At 63.0% G+C, this 15,779-nt stretch overlaps 2 protein-coding genes across 2 annotated transcripts; one reads left to right on the top strand and one right to left on the bottom strand.

Moving 5' to 3' along the window:
- Positions 1-82: 82 nt before the first annotated feature.
- Positions 83-5,089, bottom strand: MLST8 (MTOR associated protein, LST8 homolog). The gene is made up of 8 exons (XM_058849240.1): positions 4,788-5,089; positions 4,379-4,430; positions 3,983-4,145; positions 3,829-3,904; positions 2,048-2,200; positions 1,835-1,959; positions 936-1,099; positions 83-511 (listed from the first exon to the last, which is right to left on the bottom strand). Exons 1-8 carry the CDS (start codon positions 4,914-4,916, stop codon positions 393-395), a joined length of 981 nt encoding a protein of 326 aa, XP_058705223.1. The 5' UTR covers positions 4,917-5,089; the 3' UTR covers positions 83-392.
- A 5,022-nt stretch (positions 5,090-10,111) lies between these two features.
- On the top strand, positions 10,112-13,763 carry LOC131584569 (hexosaminidase D-like). Its single transcript, XM_058849843.1, has 14 exons — positions 10,112-10,227; positions 10,311-10,416; positions 10,547-10,778; positions 10,901-11,010; positions 11,336-11,423; positions 11,504-11,617; positions 11,742-11,925; positions 12,032-12,103; positions 12,211-12,415; positions 12,507-12,589; positions 12,791-12,869; positions 13,036-13,137; positions 13,265-13,354; positions 13,464-13,763. The coding sequence occupies exons 1-14, from the start codon at positions 10,143-10,145 to the stop codon at positions 13,645-13,647; spliced, it is 1,734 nt and encodes a 577-aa protein (XP_058705826.1). The 5' UTR covers positions 10,112-10,142; the 3' UTR covers positions 13,648-13,763.
- The last annotated feature ends 2,016 nt before the right edge of the window (positions 13,764-15,779 follow it).

Genomic DNA, 15,779 nt, shown 5'->3' with positions numbered 1-15,779 from the left:
GGATTGCAAACCAAGAGCTTCTTTTCCTCTTTACTCAGCCTCTCCCATCACTTGCAGAGGATGACTTTTATTTTCCTCCCACTGTGGGCTACAAGAACATCCAAAGCTGTGAGCAGCCGATGCCCTGGGGGTTCCTGCAGCTGTGCCCATGTCCCTGTAGTGGGATCATGCCTCCCTCTCCCACTCCCTCCCTCCGAGGCCACACACGTTTCAGCAATGTCCTGCCTGGAGCTGCAGCCTGCTCTCACCCCAGGCAGCTGCAGCTGTCCCTGGGAGAGCCCCAGCCCTGTCCATGCGGGAGGGGATGGGTACAGTGCGGTCCCAGGCTCTGGAGAGGGTCTGCCAAGGCCAGGGGAAACAAGCAGAGCTCCTGTTCTTGCCACACGTGCCCGTTATCCCAACACGCTGTCATTGAAGGCCAGGCAGACCACGGCTTTCTGGTGGCCACTGTATTCCCTCTTGATCTCTCCTGTCTCCACACACCACAGCCTGGCCAGGTTATCAGAGGAGGCTGCAACAGAGAGTGAAGAGTGGGATATGTATTACCTTTTAAGTTTCTTTTTTACTATTATTATAAGAAATATTTTCCTCTTGCTTCATTCAGCTATCCTTAGGGCTGGTGATGACCAGCAAGGCAGAGCAGCTCAGTGCATTTCTCTTTAATTCTGCTTTAATTCTTTTGGAGAGCAGTGAGTGTGGACGTTCCCACAGGTGTGTTTAAGGGATCAACACCCTGTGAACTCTGAGATGAACAGCACAGCTGCAGATCTCCTCTCCAGCTCAAACAGCTGCCCCACTGCAGCAGCACAAAATGCTCCAGCCAGCAGAACTGGGTGCTCCCACCTCCCAGCCGCTGTGCCCCAGGCTCTGGCAATGTCCCAGCCAGGGTAACTGGTCCTGCCTGGCTGCTGCAGGTCATTGAGGGGGTGCCTCACCTGTGACAATGTACTGGGAGTCCCCGGAGAAGGCGCAGTCCCACATCCAGCCCCGGGACGTCTCCCCAGGGTTGTTGCTCTTAATGCTCAGCTCCGTCATCAGAGAGAAGTTTGAAGTCCTCCAGATCTTGCAGGTCTGATCTGCAGAGCAGGTGGCCAAGAGCCTGCAAGGAGATGTGTGAGGGCCACCTCATCAGCCACTGTCCCCTGTGGGGCCTCTCGTTACCACAGAGCTGGGCCAGGGCCAGTGACAGCCTGGAGACCTGGCCCTGCTGCAATCAGATCTCCTTACACCTGCACCTCTGCAGGCACAGCTGCAGGCACAGCTGCAGGCACAGCTGCAGGCACAGCTGCAGGCACAGCTGGAGGCACAGCTGCAGGCACAGCTGCAGGCACAGCTGCAGGCACAGCTGCAGGCACAGATGGAGGCACAGCTGCAGGCACAGCTGGAGGCACAGCTGCAGGCACAGCTGCAGGCACAGATGGAGGCACAGCTGCAGGCACAGCTGCAGGCACAGCTGCAGGCACAGCTGGAGGCACAGCTGCAGGCACAGCTGCAGGCACAGCTGGAGGCACAGCTGGAGGCACAGCTGGAGGCACCGCTGCAGGCACAGCTGGAGGCACAGCTGCAGGCACAGCTGCAGGCACAGATGGAGGCACAGCTGCAGGCACAGCTGCAGGCACAGATGGAGGCACAGCTGCAGGCACAGCTGGAGGCACAGCTGCAGGCACAGCTGCAGGCACAGATGGAGGCACAGCTGGAAGCACAGCTGCAGGCACAGCTGCAGGCACAGCTGCAGGCACAGCTGGAGGCACAGCTGCAGGCACAGCTGCAGGCACAGCTGGCCCCTAGCTGCCTGTGTTTGCCCTGGCAGGGAGGGGAGGAGCTGCACACTCACGTGGAGTCGGGGCTGAACTTGCACTGCAGCGCGTAGCGGTTGTGCGCCGGGATCTTGGTTTTGGGGATCAGCTGCGTCACCTCCTCGCCGATGCCGCCCGTCAGGTTCCACACGTAGCAGTTTCCCTGCACAGGCAGGGCAGGATCCGTGTCCAGGCTGGGGGACGCCTGCCCAGCCCCAGCCCCGCTCCCCTCACGGCACAGCCGAGCTCACCGAGCTGTTCACGGCTGCCATGTAGCTGGCATCGGGGTCGATGTGCACCGAGTTCACCGACACCTCGGGCTCGGGGATGAGCTGCTCGTTGTGGTCGGTCTTCAGGTCCCAGATGTGGATGGCCCCGCTCTGGTCACCCACGATCAGCTCAGCCTGCAGGGACACACGGCCCACTGGAGCCCTGCTCGGGGTCCTGTCCTGCCTCCTCCCTCCCCAGCCCAGGGCTCTTTCACACCCTGGCTGTCCCAGCCGAGTCCTGACGCTCTGCAAAAGGCTGTTTCCCTGCCCAGAAGGGTTTGCTGATTTCCTAAACCCCAGAGCAAACAGAGCTGTCCCAGCTCCAGGGCTGTGGCACAGCTACAGCTCCAAACAACATCCACAGCAGCCAAGTGGCTTTCAGCACGTCTGAGGCAGCATTAAGGGGCAGGTTGGCCACTGAACAGCTGAAGCACTCAAGGGTGCAGATACCTGAAAAATACAACCTGAAGTAGGTTTTCCTCTCTCCCTCCCCTTCTCAGGGGAAGGACAAGAGCCAAGGGCAGGAGTCCTGGCTCTGATCCCATGCTCAGAGCAGAAGACAATGCTGGCATGTCTCTGCTAAAACCAGGCCTTTATCGACAGCTCTGCACTGTCCACAATTTTAGCAGAATCCCTGGAGGAGATCAGGTCATCAAGCACAGCTAACCCTGTCCCTGGGAGCAGAGGCTGGTCCTGAGGAGACAAACACCACTCAATGCATTTATCTGACTGCACAAAAGTCTCTCCTGGGCTCCTCAGCCCCCTCTCAGCAGGTGTAAATGCTGAGACCAAAGTTTTCATGGCTTTACTCAGGCCGTGAGGAATCTCTGGATAACTGGATCAGCATCAGAGGGAACTGCAGAGCCACAGAACTGTCCGAACAAAAGCTGCCACCTTTGGTCCAATTAACCACCTTCTGCTCACAAAGCAACACTCTGCACCTCAGCAGCATCTTGGTCAGGGATTGCTTCCCATCTAAGACCTATGTACAGCAATATTCATTTAACATGACACACTCTCACAGCACTGACACTGCAAGAGCAAATAACCGATCTCAAACTTAGTCTGAAATTGCTGATTTGCAGAATTAAACCTTTGCCAAATGAAATGCAAGGGAACATTTCCATTACTTGGGATTTTACAGAGGTTTGCACAGCCCTGTCTGCAGGCAAAACCAGAGCCCTGCAAGCCCAGCCCAGCCCAGCCACTGGCACTGACTGATCCCTACTGATTTCCTTGCTCCTGCTCTTCAAGAGCCTCTTCAAGAGCCCCCACTCTCCCTCTGCTCAGCAACAGCTGCTGAACCCACTGAACTTCAACCAAACCCGACCTGAAAGGAATCACAGCTGAAGGCCCCAGGATGCTTCTCCTTGGCAGTGGTGCCACCCTCAGCTGCCCCCACTCCTCCAGCTTTGCTCCTGTCACATCCTCAGTGATGTTTGGGGGCAGAGCTCACTCCAAGGGCGTTTTCTCCCATGGGATGAGCTCAGTGCAGCCCCTGTGCTGTCCCTTTGCAACAGCCACCAGCTCATCAGCACAAACACATGGTGTGAAGTCCCCAAGCCATGTTCTGTTGTAGCCCATCTTCTGCTGGGACACAGCTCTGCAGCCCCTCAGGTTTACCCAGAGGAGCTGTGGCTGCCCCTGGATCCCTGGAAGTGCCCAAAGCCTGGCTGGATCAGGCTTGGAGCAAGCAGGGCACGGTGAGGAGCGGAACAGGGTGAGCTTTAAGCTCCGTTCCCCAGCAGAGGCAGCTGCCTCACCTGGTTGGGGTGCAGGCAGACGCAGTTGATGGGAGCGTTCACCTGGAAAATGCGCTGGCACTGGAGGTTCCTGGACCTGGGACAGAGCGAGGGAAGGGTGCTCAGGGCCGGGAGCTCGGCCCCGCAGGACGGGGGGGAAGCCCCCGGTGCCCACCTGAGGTCCCAGATGCGGGCCATGCAGTCCTCCCCGCCCGTGTACATCCAGCGGCCGTCCTCGTGGAAGCCCACCGAGGTGATGTTCTTGCTCACGCCGTCGTAGTTGATGACGGGGTTGGGGTTGTTGGAGTTGAGGTCGTACATGCGGATGTGCTGGTACCCTGCGGGCAGCGGGCAGCGGCTGAGCGCTGGCACCGTGCCCTGAGCGCCGGCACCGTGCCCTGAGTGCCAGCACCAAGCCCCCAGTGCCGGCACCGAGCCCCGAGTGCCGGCACCGTGCCCTGAGCGCCAGCACCGAGTCCCCAGTGCCGGCACCGAGCCCTGAGCACCATCACCGAGCGCCAGCACCGTGCCCTGAGTGGCACCGGCGCTCACCTGGGGCAGCAGCGCTCACCTGCGGCCGCGATCATGCTCCGGTCAGGGGTGATCTCCAGCGCGTTCACCTGCTGTGGCTGCCGTTAAGGGGGGTACAGAGCATCGGCTGGGCCGGGGGGAGAGGAGGAGGAAGGAAGAGAGGGGATGGAAGGGATGGAGGGAGGAATGGAAGGGAAAGAAAAGAAGGAAAAGAAGGAAAGGGAAGGAAGGGAAAGAAAAGAAGGAAAAGAAGGAAGGGAAGGGAGGAAGAAAAGGGAAGGAGGGAAGGAGGGAAGGAGGGAAGGAGGGAAGGAGGGAAGGAGGGAAGGAGGGAAGGAGGGAAGGAGGGAAGGAGGGAAGGAGGGAAGGAGGGAAGGAAGGAAGGAAGGAAGGAAGGAAGGAAGGAAGGAAGGAGAGGGAAGGAAGGAAGGAGAGGGAAGGAAGGATACGGAGTCCTGGTGCTGCACGGTGCGGGTGCAGATGCCGCTGTGTGCCTGCCAGAACCGCACCGTGTGGTCGTAGCCGGCCGTGGCCAGGATCACCGGGTCGCTGCCCACCGTGCCCTGCGCCGCGTTCATGGTGCCGCCGAGCCCCGCCCGCGCTCCGGGGACTCTCTAAAGCCCGTGGGCTCTCCCGCTCCCGGTCCCGCTCCGCTCCCGGTCCCGCTCCGCTCCCGGCTCCGCTCCGCTCCCGGTCCCGCTCCGCTCCCGGTCCCGCTCCGCTCCCGGTTCCGATCCGCTCCCCGCTCTGCGCATGCGCGCAGCGCCTCCCGAGTGCGCAGCCACCACGGGCCGCGGTCGGCAGGAGCGCGCATGCGCAGGAGCGGCGGGGAGGGACAGACCATGGGCGGGGCGTGGGGGGGACAGGGCGAGACCACGGCGAGCGGGGAGGGGGAGAGAGCGTTGGCAGCCGAACCGCCAGGGGGCGCAGTGCCGGAAACGCGACAGGGAAAACGGGATATGGGATATGGGATATGGGATATGGGATATGGGATATATGGGATATGGGGTATGGGGTATGGGGTATGGGATATGGGATATGGGATATGGGGTATGGGATATGGGATATGGGATATGGGATATGGGGTATGGGATATGGGGTATGGGATATGGGATATGGGGTATGGGATATGGGATATGGGATATGGGGTATGGGATATGGGATATGGGATATGGGGTATGGGGTATGGGATATGGGATATGGGGTATGGGGTATGGGATATGGGATATGGGGTATGGGATATGGGATATGGGATATGGGGTATGGGGTATGGGGTATGGGATATGGGATATGGGATATGGGATATGGGGTATGGGATATGGGATATGGGATATGGGATATGGGGTATGGGATATGGGATGTGGGGTATGGGATATGGGGTATGGGATATGGGGTATGGGGTATGGGGTATGGGATATGGGGTATGGGATATGGGATATGGGGTATGGGATATGGGATGTGGGGTATGGGATATGGGATATGGGATATGGGGTATGGGGTATGGGATATGGGGTATGGGATATGGGGTATGGGATATGGGATATGGGGTATGGGATATGGGATGTGGGGTATGGGATATGGGATATGGGATATGGGATATGGGGTATGGGGTATGGGGTATGGGATATGGGATATGGGATATGGGATATGGGATATATGGGATATATGGGATATGGGATATGGGGTATGGGGTATGGGGTATGGGATATGGGATATGGGATATGGGATATGGGATATGGGGTATGGGGTATGGGATATGGGGTATGGGATATATGGGATATGGGGTATGGGATATGGGGTATGGGATATGGGATATGGGGTATGGGGTATGGGATATGGGGTATGGGATATGGGATATGGGGTATGGGATATGGGATATGGGATATTGGGTATGGGATATGGGGTATGGGATATGGGATATGGGATATGGAATATGGGATATGGGATATGGGATATGGGGTATGGGATATGGGGTATGGGATATGGGGTATGGGATATGGGATATGGGGTATGGGATATGGGATATGGGATATGGGATATGGGGTATGGGATATGGGATATGGGGTATGGGGTATGGGATATGGGGTATGGGGTATGAGATATGGGATATGGGGTATGGGGTATGGGATATGGGGTATGGGATATGGGATATGGGATATGGGATATGGGATATGGGATATATGGGATATGGGATATGGGATATGGGATATGGGGTATGGGGTATGGGATATGGGATATGGGATATGGGGTATGGGATATGGGATATGGGGTATGGGATATGGGATATGGGATATGGGATATGGGGTATGAGGTATAATATATGGGATATGGGGTATGGGATATGGGATATGGGATATGGGATATGGGGTATGGGGTATGGGATATGGGGTATGGGATATGGGATATGGGATATGGAATATGGGATATGGAATATGGGATATGGGACATGGGATTTGGGGTATGGGGTATGGGATATGGGGTATGGGATATGGGATATGGGATATGGGATATGGGATATGGGGTATGGGATATGGGATATGGGACATGGGATTTGGGGTATGGGATATGGGATTTTGGATATGGGAAATGGGATATGGGGTACGGGATACGAGGCATGGAACAAGGGGCATGGGACATGGGACATACATGGGGCACAAGGTACACAGTGTGCCAAGTATGGGACATGAAACACGGGACACAGGACACGGGCCACGGGCCACGGGCCACGGGCCACGGGCCACGGGACACGGGACACACACCGGGCATCGCTGGGAGGGGCGGGCACTGGGCACACGCCGAGCCCGAACGGGCACTGGGAACCGACCCCGGGCACGCACCGGGCACCGAGGAGCGGCCGCAGGGCCATCCTTTGTGCCGGTGTCGCCCGGGGCAGGGCGGGCGGCGGCTCCGCGCTGTGCCGGTGCTCCCCGCCGTGCTCGTGTGGCACCGGGGCGCTGGGCACGGTGCCCGCCGGCTGCCGGGGCCCGGTGCGCCCCTCCTCACTTGCCGCACCGGCGGGCACCGGGCCCTTTAAGAGCGGCTGCGGCGGCGGCGGCCGTGCCCGTGCCCGTGCCCGTGCCCTTGCTCGTGCTCGTGCTCGTGCTCGTGCCCGTGCCCGTGCCCGCTCCCGGCGGTGCCCGCGGCCGCCCCGCACCTGCCGGTAAGGGCCGGGGGAGCGGGGGATGCTCGGGGCCGAGGGATGGCGGCACCGCGCAGAGATGCTCGGCGCCGCGGTGGGGACCGGTCCCGGAGGATGCGGGAATGCTCGGGGGGATGCAGGGCGCCGCTGCCGCAGGGAAACCCGGGGAGGATGCAGGGATGCTTGGGAGGATGCAGGGATGCCTGGGAGGATGCAGGGATGCCTGGGAGGATGCAGGGTTGCCCGCGGAGGACGGAGGTGTGCCCGGGGCCGCAGCGGTGCCGAGCAGAGCCCGGAGGGTGCCGTGGAGCGTGGGAATGCCCAAGGGATGTCCTTGGCGTGGGGCGTTGTGTGCCGGGTTTGCGGGGCGTGGGTGGTGCCCCGCAGCACAGAGGGATGGGTGGGATGTGAAGAGGGTCCCTTGTGCCCAGGGGATGCTCTGTGTGTGCTCCAGTAGCCCGGGAGGGAACGGGATGGGACGGGGACCGGTTCTGCCCAGGGATGAAGGAACAGCCCCCTCCTGCTGCCATGGGGCTGGAGCCCCACGGGGGTCTGCAGCCTCTCCCCGGCTGTGGGGCTGCAGCCCCGCGCCCTCCTGGGGGGTGGCACAGGCTGGCAGCCCGGCTGGCCGTGGAATGCTCTAGAAGCACGTGAGAATGTGCGCGCGTGTGTGCGCTCGAAGCGTGCAGCATCGCTCCCGCCGTGGCTGCACCGCCGGGTGTGTTGGGGTTCGGCATGGAGACAGCGGGGAGCGCCCCAAACCTTCGCTGCACGGAACGCAGCGGCACCTGCCACCCCCGGCTCCCTCCCCTCCCCCGCTGCCATCTCCAGGCTCACATTTGAGTTTGTTCGCTGCCATGCTCCTCTCCTCGGGGCTCTGGCAGGTAAGCGGGGAGCTGGGCTGGATGCGGGGGGCTGGCAGCAAAACCCACCCGGGCAAAGAGGGGTCCGAGGGTGCGGCCCCTGCTCGCCCCGCCGCCGGTGAAGCGTTGAGTGAGCCCGGCCGGTTGTGCGGAGCCGCGGGCTCTGCCGAGCTCCCGGGGCCGCTGCCAGCTCCGTCCCCCAGCGCTGGCAGCAGAAGATGTGGCGTTAACAAATACAGCGGGTGCTCGAGGCGAGGTGCCGGCTTAGAGGGGCGGCATCCATCGGCTGAGCCTTCGCTGCCCAGGGATGTCCCCGTGGAGCGGGGATGTGCCCCTGGCTGCCCCCGGCACCCCCTGGGGCTCCCCCACTCCGGCCAGTGCCCATCCAGCCTGCCCTCGCCCTGCCTGTGCCAGGGAGCTCCAGCCCTGGGAACCTGCCCTATTTAAATAAGATAACGTGTATTAAAAACACCGAATCCTGGCGAGCTGACAGCGTCTGTCTAAATATTTATCCCTGTTCCGATCAGGCGCTGTGTTCCCATGACAGCGCCATTAGCACTTGGCATATTTATGGCCTTCCTGGGTGCTGGGCTCCCCGTGCTGCGTGCCCAGAGGCCACTGACCCCCCCTCCTGTGGCCCCTCTGTGCCTTCCTGTGCACCCAGTGGTGACCCCTGGGCTGGCAGCCATCTCCAGCCTGGCACATCCCCGCTGGGCTGTGCTGGAGCTGCCAGGAATATCCCTGGCTGGGTACGGCGGGGAGTGGGTACCACATTTGTCCCCCGCAGCAGAGGAGCTCAGTGCCACGAGATACCTTGTCCCTGCAGGGAAAGGAGCGCGAGGAACAACCTGCTCCCCAAAAACCGTCTCCTGCTCCTCCTGCTGCCCACGGGCACCGAGGGACTGGGTACCCGCGGGCACAGGGCGATGGGGATGGAGCAGGGATGCTGCAGCTCCCTCCTGCACATCGCTGTCCGCCTGTGACCTGGCCTTGCCGGGGCCCGGTGCTGTGGCCGCAGCTGCCCGGGGGGGTCCTGGGAGCGGAGCCCCCGCACCCCGCGGCAGCGGAACGTGTGGGGAGGGATTGGGGCTGTGCCTGGAAAAGGGCTCGCTCGGAGCCGGAGGCTCAGCGCGGCTCTCCCCGGTGCCACCGCTCTGGCAACACAAACAAAACCCTCGCGATCAGCTGAGCCGCTTGGGCACCCGCAGCTGCCAAAATCTGCTTTTCGCTTCCCCAGTCTGCCGGCGCTGAATTTAACCCTGAGCTGGGCTGTGTTTGGGTGGCAGCTCACCACAAGTGCCGGTTCCGCGGGCCCGGGGGGGCTGCGCTGCCCTCCCCGGGCCTCACCCAACACACCAGAACCGGAGAAACGGGACAAGGAAAGGGCAGAAGCGATGTCTGCGTGTGGCTCCCAGGAGGATCCGTGCTCCTCTCGCACGGCCCCTGCGGGTGCCGAGGGGCTCCGGGCCGCCACCCTCACCCCGCCGGTGCCGGTGGCATCCCCGGAGCAGCTCGGTGGCATTCCCGGAGCAGCCCGGTGGCTCCCAACCACCTCTTTCCTGCCCGCAGGGATGCAGCCCGTGATGCCACCCCATCCAGCCGCCCTGTGACACGGCCCCTGGCTCGGGGGGGACCCGGCAGCCGCACGGGATCCCCCGGGGGACCTGCCCTGCAGCCACCGCCCTGTTTGCTCCGGCACCGGCCTCACCCCAGCGGGCAGAGGCAGAGGCGGAGCTGCCGCTGGCCCCACGCTGGGGCACACGAGGTAGGAGGGACACGGGACACTGCCGAGCACGTCCCCGATGGGCACCAGGCTGGCCAGAGGGGCTGCCCCCATGCCGCCTTTCCCTGGGTCCCGCGCTGCCCTGGGCAGGGGAGCAGGGCACGGTACGTGGGGCTGGGTGGGCTCAGCTTGGGGTCCCTCTGGCCACTGCTGGCCACGGAGTACCAGAGCCCGCGTGTGTCCCCAGAGATCCCGGAGATGGCCTTCCAGCGGAGCCACCGGCTGAACCTGCTGCGCCTCGTCGTGCTGCTCCTCGTTGCCTTGGGCGGCATCAAGTTCCTCTTCCGTGACAGGTGAGGTGACAGCAGGACCCCGGCGGGGTCGGGGTCTGTGGCACCCCCTGGGCTGTGCTTGTGTGCTGCCCGGTGCTGGGGGCAGCTGCTGCCCCCATGGACACCCCCATCCCTGCTCCACTCCCGGCAGCTTTACCCTGGAGCTGCACAAGCACGTCAGCAAGGACAGCGGCTTCTGGGGGGACACGGGTGACGTCGTTCAGGACATCATCCCCCAGAGCCAGGTTCTGGAGGTCCCTGCGGCAAAGATAACGGGCCTGAAGCAAAAGCAGCAGGTCCCCAGGGATGTCAGTGCCACCGAGATGAGGCTGGTCCACCTGGACCTCAAAGGAGCTGCGCCCAGAGTCTCCTACCTGGAACAGGTGAGGATGCCCAGGGACAGGGAGGAGGGGCCAAGGAGGGGATGTCCTGACGGGGCTCGGTCTCCTGCCGACACCTGGACTGTGCCAGCCCCACTGCTGAGCCCACCCTGCCCACCCTGCAGGTGTTCCCCCTCCTGTCCCAGCTGGGAGCCAACGGCGTCCTCATCGAGTACGAGGACATGTTCCCCTTCAAGGGGGAGCTGGAAATCCTCAGGTCCCCGTACGCTTACAGGTGAGCAGGGCTCACACAGGGCTGCGTGCCGAGCTGGCTGTGAGGCTTGCAGCCCCCGCAGGTCCCGGTGTGCCAGGGGCTGGGTGTGACCCACCTGGCCCCGTGCCCACGATAACCACGGTCAGAGTGCCAGGCTGTGCTGCTGGGCAGACCAGCTTCCTGCCCTGACAGGTCAATATTTGTGCCCCTCAGTAAACTGCACACATGTGTGGGGCAACCAGGGCCATGTGGGCAGGGTGCCAGAGGAGGGGGAGGAGGGGGAAGTGCCCCCATGCTCTGCTCTCTGCCCTGGCATCCCCCGCTGAGCCTGTCCCTGCCCTCCCAGCGAGGAGGACATCGAACGGATCCAGCAGCTGGCGGAGCAACACAAGCTGGAGGTGGTTCCCCTGGTGCAGACCTTTGGCCATGTGGAGGTAGAGGGTCCCAGTCCTGCTCCCCATCCCAAATCACGGGGGTTCCTCCTGGACACTTCCCTGATGGTTCCTCCCCGCAGTTCATCCTCAAGCACCAGAAGTACCAGCACCTGCGGGAGGTCGAGCGTTTCCCCAACAGCTTCAACCCCCACGTCCCCGACACCCTGGCCCTGCTCAAGAGCATCCTGTCACAGGTGATCGAGAAGCACCGGCGCTCCACCTGGATCCACATCGGCGCAGACGAGGTGGGCAGGGGCTGTGCAGGGACCCCAGGGGTGCTCCCAGGGCTGCTGAGCGTCTCCCTTCCCCCAAGTCCAGGTTTTCCATCTCGGGGAGGGGATGGACTCCAAGAACTGGATGAGCCGCAACAAGGGCGACGTGGGCACCATGTACCTGAAGCACATCAAGGAGGTTCTGGGCTTCCTCACGGCGCAGTACTGGGGGCTGCGGGTGCTCATGTGGGACGACATGCTGAGGAAGATCAGCGTGGGAGCCCTGCGGGGTGAGGGGACAGGGGCGGCAGTGCTGGCTCCTGTGCCACGTTCCTCAGCAGCCCGAGGCTCCCTCCTGCTGCCGGCACCAACATCACCTCCCTGCTGTCCCTGCAGAGTCCGGGATAGCGAAGCACGTCTCACCCGTGGTGTGGTTCTACGCGCCCGACTTCGAGGCTGAGCAGATCGGTAAGGTGATGTGCCAGGCTCCTGGGGGTGGTGGGGGGATCCCCCCTGGTCCCCCTGCAGTCTCCTGGGGACAGTGGCACTGGTGGCTCGCGCCTGTCCCGCTGCAGTGCCGTTCCTCACCAAGTACGTGGAGAGCGGCTTCGAGGCGGTTTGGTTCGCCAGTGCCTTCAAGGGCACCACGGGGCCGGCACAGGCCTGGACCCCGCTGAGCTACCACCTGAAAAACCACCTGAGCTGGCTGCAGGTGATGCAGGCCGTGCCACGGCTGGCCCCGCTGCGCCTGCAGGGTGTTGTGCTCACCGGCTGGCAGAGGTAAGGGGTGCTGGGATCCCCCCCTGCCCTCCCGGTGCCCACAGAGCCGTGCTGGCACGGTGCAGAGGTGCTGGCTGTCCCTGTCCCACAGGTACGATCACTACTCGGTGCTCTGCGAGCTGCTGCCCGTCAGCATCCCCTCGCTGGCCATCTGCCTGCAGACCCTGGTGAACGGTGAGTCCCCAGCCCTGCTGGCATGGCCAGGCTCACCCCCAGCTCCCACTGCCTGCCAGAGCCCGTCCTGCTGGGCAGGGCGCTGGGGGAGGTGGGGGGCAGAGGAGGAAGAGCTTCACCTCACTCACATTTGGGCGTGTGATGAAGCCAGGGTGATGGTGAGGTGTCCCAAGCTCTTCTGTCCCTTTCCTCGCCCTCCAGGGGGCTTCACAGAAGAGGCAAAGAGGAAGGTCCTGGATGTGCTGGGTTTGGAGAGCGTGCAGCTGGAGCAGAGCACCTGGTGCGTGGCACGTGGCCGGGGCAGTTGCATGAGAAGGGATGCACTGGAGGGAAGCAGGGGCTTGGTCACCCAAATGCCCTGGTCCCAGGCCCACCAGGGTGCTGGGGTTCACCCAGCCCAGTGCACCCCACGTGATGAGCCCTCACCTTCCCCTCCCTTTCCCCAGCGAGGGCAGGGGAGCGTTCCCCGGTGTGGAGATCTATCACATGGTGGAGCAGGTTAATGGCCACCTGAAGGAGAGCATCCTTAAGGCCCTGGAGGAGGAGAGGTAACAGGCAGGGGGGAGCAGTGGGATTGATGCCTCTGGCCATGTTTTTCCATGGGAGGGGACCTGCCTGATGAGCAGCTCCCCGTCCCTGGTGGCCCCGTGCCCCAAGTCCCTCGTGCCTCTGCAGTGCCATCAAGGGCTGGTTCAGCCCCTACCATCGGAAGCGCCAGTTTGGGAACCCCCGCAACATGGAGAGCTTTGGCAGCAAGGTGCTGAAGTACGTGGTGCTGGGGGCTGGGAGGGGTCTGCCTGGGGCTGGGAGGGGTCCCGGGCTCGGCCCTGGGGTCCCTCGCAGGAGGGAGCTGGACCCCGGCTCTCCCTTCCAGGCTCCATGAGGACTGGGAGAGCTTTGTCCGTGACCTGCGTGCCCAGCTGGAGAGGATCTACTTCCCTGACACGGTGGAGGAGTGGATGGAGGAGAACATCAACCCCTACCTGGACCAGCTGCGGGACCTGGTGCGGGATTACCGGGCCATCATCCGCCTCAATGCCCGCCCCAAGGCCACGTAGGGGCTGCGGCCCCCCGGCTCCCGCTGCCCCCTGGCTGGGCTTTGGGGGTCACCGTGGCATGTGTTTGCTGGTGACGGCGCTGCTGCCACTGTCTGCACTGTACAGAGCCCCTGCACTCCCCCCTCCACAATAAAGTATTTTCGTAGATACTGCTGCTTGCTGGGGGGGGGCACGGCTCTGTCCCCCCGTTCAGGGAGAGGGAGCTCGGGCTGGAGTGGAGGGCTGGGGTCTATCCTGTGACAGCTCCTGGGCCCCTGCTCAGGCTCTGATGGAGCTGGAGGGGTTGGCAGCCCCAGGGCAGAGTGTGACAGAGCTCATGGGGACACCCGTGTGCCTCGTGCTGGCCTCGAGGGTGGCCCTGCCCTGCCTGGACGGGATCCAGCTTGTGGCTGCTGCGTGCTGTGTGTCCCAGGAAAGGCACCTGGGACGGAGCAGGGACAGAGGGACGTGCCGGGGCCCTGCCAGGCTCCCACAGCATCCGCTCCCCAACCCTGTGTCTGCTTTCAGTCTGTGAATCCCTGGTGGCTGGGAGGGGTGTGAGCAGAGTGGTGGCTTCTTCAGCCTCCAAACTCTGCCTTCATCTCTTCCCTGCTCCCTGTTATTCCAGCACCCAGGCCCCGTGTGCTCCCCGACCCCCCCTGCTCCCGGCTCCAGGCTCTCTGCTCCGCTCCTTTCCCATCGGAAAGGCAGCTGTGCCGGGGGGATGCGTGGGGATCTCTGCGTGGGAAGAGCCCTCCTGCTGCTGCTGCTGTCTCCAGTTCCCACAGTCAGCTTTCCACGTGCCTGTTGCCCACAGTGCCCATCCTAAAAACCCCCTGTGCCCCAGGCTCTGCCCGTTCCGGGCTTTGCTCGGCGTGTGCAGGGCAGGAACGGGGACATTTCACTGCACATTCTTCTGCTCTGCAAAGACCAACCCGACTTGGCAAGAGCCCGAGGGAGCCTCAGGAACGCCAGGCTGGAGCTCCTCCCGCAAAGCCTGGCTCAGGCGGGGAGGAGGGACAGATCGGTGCACCCCACCGGCCCCACAGCGTGACCCTGCTGCCCCGTGTGGTGCCCCGGTCACAGAGGTCCCGGTGCCCCGGGGCCGGGAGCTGCCCCGTGCCGTGTCTGCGCTGGGTGTGGGGGCCCAGCAGGAGCCAGCCGAAGGGCACAAAGGGACCTTTGTTGAGGCGTTCCGTTTGTTATCAGGTGGTGGCAGATGTGAAGGAAGCCCCCGACCCGTGCGGAGCCCCAGCCCCCAGCCCCGGAGCCCGGCCGCGGCTCAGGGCCCCGTGCAGCGCCCGGCTGCGGGATTAGAGGGCAGATTAGACGGCGTTCCGTGCTGGCAACCCAAATGTCCTGGATTGGAAAGTGGGGGTGGGGAGAGGAGACGGACCCCGCCATCCCTGAGGGGGGGTCAGCCCGGAGATGGAGACTGGGCGGGAGCTGGGGGCTGTGCAGGGGGGACCCTTGGGCTCCAGCTCGGGGGGCACGGACCAGCACGGGGCGGGCAGGGGGCATCAGGGCACGCCTGGGGTCCCTCCTCCATCTTCCCGTCTGCCACGGGCGCTCTCACGGAGCTGCAGCTCCCGGTCCCCGCACACTGCACCCACCCGTGAGTGCACCTCTCAGTGTCCAGGGCTGTGCTGGCCAGCTGGCCAGCAGCCTCCCGGCCCCATGTGCCCCAAGGCCGGTTTGCTGGAGCCGGGATGCCACGAGGCTTTTAGCTAGGAACTTGTCCGGGAAGGCAGAAATTTGGGCTGATTTCTTGCGAGTGGTGTCCGTGCTCTGCCCTTTATGGCATCGTGGGGACATTAACGCCTTGTCCATCACTGTCCCCATTTCCTATCGGGTTCCTGAGCCCTCGACACATCCAGGAACCCTCCGCAACTCTAACGCCTTAAAAGTGAAAGGGACGAATGTCACCGGCCATTGTGTCAACAGAAGTACAAAATGACGCGGTAACGAGCGCTTTACAGAAATGGAAAGGCTGCTCCTGCCCGGTAGCCGCTATCGGCTGCTGCCCTGGCCCGGCGGGACGGGGAGCGGCGAGGGGCACGCTGGAGCCGGGCTGGGGAGCACGGGGTGCCCCTGGAGGGGGTCTGCTGGACCCCCCCGGGATCCTCCCCGAGGAGGAAGAGGCCCCGAGCACG

The sequence above is a fragment of the Poecile atricapillus genome, chromosome 14, assembly GCF_030490865.1.
Source record: "Poecile atricapillus isolate bPoeAtr1 chromosome 14, bPoeAtr1.hap1, whole genome shotgun sequence".
NCBI classification, from domain to species: Eukaryota; Metazoa; Chordata; class Aves; order Passeriformes; family Paridae; genus Poecile; species Poecile atricapillus.
The sequence above is the reverse complement of the archived record's forward strand: the minus strand, read 5'-3'. Positions and strand labels throughout refer to the sequence as shown.